At 39.7% G+C, this 6,931-nt stretch overlaps 1 protein-coding gene across 2 annotated transcripts; it reads left to right on the top strand.

The window, feature by feature from the left end:
• The first annotated feature begins 309 nt into the window (after positions 1-309).
• Positions 310-5,274, top strand: LOC115436623 (uncharacterized). Of its 2 annotated transcripts, none has more exons than XM_030159522.1 (4): positions 310-470; positions 1,784-2,104; positions 2,191-2,472; positions 4,724-5,274. In XM_030159522.1, exons 1-4 carry the CDS (start codon positions 422-424, stop codon positions 4,876-4,878), a joined length of 807 nt encoding a protein of 268 aa, XP_030015382.1. In that variant the 5' UTR covers positions 310-421; the 3' UTR covers positions 4,879-5,274. The 2 variants fall into 2 exon arrangements, with proteins under 2 accessions (XP_030015382.1, XP_030015381.1); XM_030159521.1 differs by having other exon boundaries at positions 317-470; positions 4,715-5,274.
• Positions 5,275-6,931: the final 1,657 nt, after the last annotated feature.

Genomic DNA, 6,931 nt, shown 5'->3' with positions numbered 1-6,931 from the left:
GTATATATATTTTTTCTACACATGCAAAGACCAAGTTTTTTCACATTGTGTTAGAACTTTATAGACCTTGGTGAGACTGATCACTGTACTTCTGTAATGTGTTTACTGGATTATGTGTAACTTTAAAGACGACAGGAGAGAGAGAGAGAGAGAGAGAGAGAGAGAGAGAGAGAGAGAGAGAGAGAGAGAGAGAGAGAGAGAGAGAGAGAGAGAGAGAGAGAGTGCTCAGATACTGTTATTAAACCAACTTTAGTTTGAGGAAGGAAATCCACATGCTCTAGTGTTGCTGTATCTGTTAGAAAACACCAGAGCGCGCACACACACACACACACACACACACACACACACACACACACACACACACACACACACACACACACACACACACATTACTTCAGTTTCAGCTCTGACAGGTTCTATCATGTCTGTCTTTGTGATACTGGGAGTACTGGTCTGTATGGAGGCAGCAGGTAGGACAAGGAACATTTACATATTATGAACACAAATAATGCATCTTTATCACCAATGAACTGAACATCAGCAACAGAACAGAATATTTTTTTCTAGAATATTTTTCATCATTAGAGGAAGTACAGGGTGGGGAAGCAAAATTTACAATGAACATTTAGTTGTTTTTTCTCAGCAGGCACTATGTCAATTGTTTTGAAACCAAACATATATTGATGTCATAATCATACCTAACACTATTATCCATACCTTTTCAGAAACTTTTGCCCATATGAGTAATCAGGAAAGCAAACGTCAAAGAGTGTGTGATTTGCTGAATGCACTCGTCACACCAAAGGAGATTTCAAAAATAGTTGGAGTGTCCATAAAGACTGTTTATAGTGGAAAGAAGAGAATGACTATGAGCAAAACTATTACCAGAAAGTCTGGAAGTGGAGGAAGCAACAAAAAACGTACCAAAACTTTTATTAAAGCTCTCAAATCCAAAATCCTAAAGGATCCAACCAAATCCATGAGAAAAATGGCAAATGAACTTGAGGTAGACAACAAGACCGTTAGAAATGCAGTAAAATATGATTTGAAGTTAAAATCTTACACAAGAACACCAACACACTTGTTGACAACAGCAACAAATCCAACTTTAGCAATTTTTGGGAATTGTTTATGGCCGCCTTCTAGCCCAGATCTAAACCCTCTGGATTATGGTATTTGGTGCGTTTTAGAACATGCTACCAATAGAACATCACACAGCAATATCGACTTTCTTAAAGATACTATTAAAGAAGAATGGGAGAAGTTGTCACCCGAATATTTGAGGAACACTTGCGCAAGTTTCAGGAAGCGTGTGAAGGCAGTTATTGAGAAAGAAGGAGGACACATAGAATAAAAACATTTTCTATTATGGAAATTTTCTTTTGGCAAATAAATTCTCATGACTTTCAATAAACTAATTGGTCATACACTGTCTTTCAATCCTTTCATTCATTCATTCATTCATTTTCTGAACCCGCTTTATCCTCACTAGGGTCACGGCGGTCGCTTGGAGCCTATCCCAGCTACATAGGGGCGAAGGCAGGGTACACCCTGGACATTTCGCCAGTTCATCGCGGGGCTAACCCCTCTTTCAATCCCTGCCTCAAAATATTGTAAATTTTGCTTCCCCACCCTGTATGTGTTACTATATTTCATAGCAGGTAAAGAATGACAAAGTACAAAGAACAGTATTCTGTGAGGTTTTGCTTACAGTCACATATGAAGGTAAATGATAATGTAACATGTTGGAAACAATGAAGTAACATGCACCGTGTTTTAACAGGATCCACTGATGTGAAGACTTTGTTTGTTCAGACGGGAAAGGACGTCCTTCTGGAAATCATGGATCCTGATGCTGTGAAGGATTATATTTTACTTGCATGGAGAGTGAAGAAGAAGGACAATGATCCTGAGTATTTGGTATCATTTTCACCTGTTGACGGACCAGACGTCCCTGAAAACTACAGTAAGACTGTGTTTCCTCAGGCTAATTTTTCTGTGATACTGAAGAATGTTCAGAAGGCAGACCGTGGACTGTACGATGCACAGCTGACCACAAGGAGTGGACAAAGAATACTGGTTACATACAACATCACAGTTCTAGGTTGGTTCCTCTTCATTTCCGATCCTGATCAGTGATAGCTACTACCATGTCTGTCCAAGTGTTGACTCCTTCTTCTGTTCTTTTAGATCCTGTGTCTCCAGTTAAACTGACAGTGGAGCCTGTGTCCTCCAGTCCAGACTCCTGTAACGTCACTGTGAGCTGCACCACAGACGACTACACCATCAGCAGCACTTTGACCTGCACCCACCAAACCTGCACCAACCAAGGACACAACTCAGAGATCACACCATCTGCTGCCTCTCTTCATATCTACCTGTCAGACGACTCAATCACCTGTAACCATAGCAACCAAGTCAACTGGACCACAGCTTTGGCACCTATTAACCTATTTTGCTTTAACAATCCAGGTAAGAGTAGAAAAGGACTGCAGCCAGACTGAATACATGATTTTCCTTAAACACGTTAAATAAATTATGCTTGACTTATTCTATCCCACCTGTCAAATGACTCAATCACATGTAACCATAGCAACCACATCAGCTGGACCAAAGAGGCGGCAGATATTAAACTACTTTGCCGTCCTCTTTAGGTCAGAAAACCAAATGTGTGACAACAACATACAGTTTAGAATGTAACCGAGTGTGAAACACACACAGAATTAATCCAAGTATTTGATTAAACTGTTATTTGACACAATAACTCCAGACAAAGAGCTGCACAAAGGATGTTAAATACTATACTATGTTATGTGCATATCATTGTAAATAAGAAAAAACATGATGAAATGAACTTTCTGCAATATTTCAGTAATCTTTACACATTTAAATACACACATAAACTGACACATAAATAAACCACAACCCTACAAGTGTAAATGATGACCCAAATATGGAGTAAAGAAATGATTTTGAAACTTTTTTTTTTTTTTTACAAATTCATGAATGATGACTCTTTTATTTGAACTGAAGCCAGATTTTAAACCATAGTGTTGAAACTTGTGTGAAATCATAAACATTAAATTAAAGCGAACTAAAACAAAAAACTACCATCCAGTGGTTTTAAATTTTAAAAATATGCACATAGAGTATTTTGAAATGGTTAAACTACAATACTTGAGTCAAACTAAAAGTACCCAAACTGGAGTCCAAATACTGAAGAGGAGAAAAGCTGGTGTTTCTTCTGTCATAAAGTCGATGTGTTATTCTGAGTCAGGAGTGTCAAACTCATTTGAGTTCATTAAACAAAAAACTGTGATCTGAGGTGGGCTGGACCAGTGAAATAATAACAGAAGAATATATAACTAACGTCAAATCCAAACTTTCCTCTATGTTGTAGAACAAAAAAAAGTAATATGAAAATGTTTATACCAACTATCCTTTAAAACAATGTGAATAACATGAACAAACTGAAATTTCTTATGAAAACTAAGTGCAATTTTAACACTATTCTGTCTCAGTTTATCATTTCCACATGTAAATTATAACTTACAGACCACAGTGGATCTACAAATACACAAAACATTTAATAACAGGCAGAATATTAGTAAACTTACACTTCAGACATTTCAAAATGTTCATATTTGTTCAGGTTATTTACCTTTTTGTGAAATAATAGTTTGTTTTAGTGTAAATGTTACACACTCTGGGCGCGAGGCCTGTATACAGATTAATTTTGTTGTTCTGTAAAGAACAGAAAATATAATGAGACACACAACAGGTCCAGTGTTTCCTTCACTCACTTCTCTTGTTCTGAAGACCAGATCCAGCTGTGACTCTGACCTGGCTGTCCCTCTGTGACTGTTGCCCCCTTGTGGTCAAACGAAATTATTGTTTGGAGAGCAGTATATGCACATACACACCATACAAACTACATATTTTGGGATGCATAAATGACATTTAACCCAAAATAGTTTACATTCAAAACCATAATGTGATCACTCATTCATGGGTGTCACATAAATACAGTAAAATGACACGAAAATGTTTACACTGACAAAGAAAAAAAATTGGAGTTGTGAGTATTTATAGTTATTATGATAGTATTTAATGATCCGACCCACTGGAGATTAAATGGGTCTGTATGTGGAACCTGAACTAAAATGATTAATATCTTCAGTGGAATTTTTGCATTTCACAAATTCATCCCAGGGGCCAGACTGGACCCTTTGGTGGGCCAGACTGGACCCTTTGGTGGACCAGACTGGACCCTTTGGTGGGCCAGACTGGACCCTTTGGTGGGCCAGACTGGACCCTTTGGTGGACCAGACTGGACCCTTTGGTGGGCCAGACTGGACCCTTTGGTGGGCCAGACTGGACCCTTTGGTGGACCAGACTGGACCCTGTGGTGGGCCAGACTGGACCCTTTGGTGGGCCAGACTGGACCCTTTGGTGGGCTGTATGTTTGAGACCTCTGCTCTAAGTTAAAGGATAGACTGTCATGTGGAGAAGAGGTGGGACTAAATAAATTATACTTCCTCCCACTCCTTTATGAATATGTGAATTAAGTCATATTTTGTTTTCATATGTTTTTCATGTTTTCTTGTAATCTGTTTGATTTCTAAGGACTGAAGTAGGATTACTTTGTTTGTTTTGTTGCATATTCAAAGTAAACTGAACTGACCTGAATTCTCATGTTGTGATGATGTTGGAGTGGTTGCAGGTCCACAGTGCGTCTGTGCTGATGTCACCATACTTCGGGTGAAGATCGCCGTGTTCTCAGTGGGTCTGGTCGTCATGGTGTCTGCCGTCATCAGTGTCCATTTCATGAAGACGCCCAAAAAACGTGAACAGCCGCCCACCTCTCAGGGAAAGTAATCTTTAGCATGCATAGCCTTTAACAATGTTAAGTTACATTTTCTGTCAAATAGTAAAATAAGAAGTGTAAGATAAAGAACAGACGTCTATTCATCATCTGACCTTCTGGCTGCATGTTTTCTGAAATGCTTACCAATCAGTTCTTTATTTGAATATGTTCTGAACTTTATTTGAGCGTCAGGTACCAGACGTCCTACTTGTGTTTGTACCCACTATGGCTGGTCTCTACTTCTGTTTCTTATTAATGACTTTCTTTTTAATCATACATGACTGCACACAGCCGCCTCTACTGCAGGATCTAAAGATGGCTTGTATGTTTGTTTATTGTACATTCTCCTAGAGCTACCTGAGCCCAGTGTGACTGGTCCTTCTGCAGAATAAAAAACTACTAAGACAGCTGTTTGAGTCTGAACCACTTATTTCTCTTCTCGCACCCACACTTGGAGAATTCCTGAACACACCGCTCTTACATGTTGTTAAGCTTTGCAGTCTGTTTCCTGTTTTATTTTGGGACTTCCTTTCCCACAGTCATTGGCCCAATTCCAGTCTCCTCACTAAACCAATCAGATCAAATGCATGATCTAACATGTGTTAAAATGTCTGACATCCCTACATCACCTACTCACACATTATGTCTCACTGTGAATCAAATTAAAAGTTAATCATAAATTTACATGAACATTCGTACAGATCATAAAATACAGCGGTGTATTGTAACTGAACACAAGACAGTTATTACTCACATCATATTTAAATGATGTCTAGAGCTGAAACGATTCATCCATTCATCCGCTTGAATCCTACCTATATAATGTGCATTTCGGCCCCGCCCTGTGTCCGTCCCATCAATGTTGCAGGACATGGGAGGGCGTTTGGGTGCAATGGCACTGTTGCACCACGGGAGGGCACTATCATACAAGGCACCATGGGTACAATGCCGTTAGTTGATTTAAAAAATTTCCCTGAATTGAAGCTTAGTTTCCTCAATTTTGCCACTAAACATTGGTTCCACTGTTGTGTTTCACACGGACGCTTATTGTGACACACATGACACCAGGATCAACACACAGTTGGATGTTAGTACCTTTCTTCTGAGAGTCTGAACCAAATGATACAGTGTTGTGCACAAGAGATAACAGTAACTGTTATTAGAGATGAGGGAGTCAAACATGTACGCTGTTATGGCTGATGAGTTCAGGGACAGACAGACAGAACAGCTGTCACTGTGTGTCACACATGTTTCAGATGGTGCTCTGAAGGAAAGGCTCCTCGCCCTCACAGACTAGACTCATTCTGATGCTGCATCAATATGCACTGGATCTGAGAATCAGTTGTTAGTGCATGGTATTGATGACTTGAAATGTGTGGCACAGAGCTGTGATGGGGCAGCTGTCATGAGTGGGGCAGTGAAAGAAACACCCTGAAGCCATGTATGTGCACTGTTACGCACATGAATTGAATCTTGTGTTGAGTCACACATGCAGAGCAGTGGCTGAAGAAACTCAGAAAAGGCTAGGGCTGCATCCACCTGAACTCATACAGTTATCGAACACATGCTGGACATGTCAACTCCGCTCTGTTAACGCAGTACTCGCCAACTTCCCTGGAATCATTGAGGGTCTTTCCACTATTAACACAGCCCTTGCAGTGGGAATGAAAGCAGAACTCTGGGAATTCTCATCAGTCTATTTGCTGTTTATTACCTCTGCCAGGAGGTAATGTGATCGCTTTGCTTTGTGTGTTTGTGTGTTTGTTTGTTTTCAACTTTACGGGAAAACTATTCCAACCATCTTTCCCAAATTTTCCCCACAGATAGGCCTAGGCCCTGGGACCAACCCAGTAAATTTTGGGCCAAGTAGGCCAAAGTTCAAGGTCACAGCAAGGTCATAAAATCTACAATTTTCCTATCTCTCATCATTGAGCAATTTTCGAAAATTCATAAAAATTTCAAAACGACTCATATTAGCCTCCAATTTGATCCACCCATAGTTAATAATAATACCTTGTATCTGGCACAAAATTGTCCACATCCACTGTGGAATGTGGACTCTGT

The sequence above is a fragment of the Sphaeramia orbicularis genome, chromosome 17 (assembly GCF_902148855.1).
Source record: "Sphaeramia orbicularis chromosome 17, fSphaOr1.1, whole genome shotgun sequence".
Lineage (NCBI taxonomy): Eukaryota > Metazoa > Chordata > Actinopteri > Kurtiformes > Apogonidae > Sphaeramia > Sphaeramia orbicularis.
Note: the sequence above shows the minus strand (reverse complement) of the source record. Positions and strands in the feature narration are given on the sequence as shown.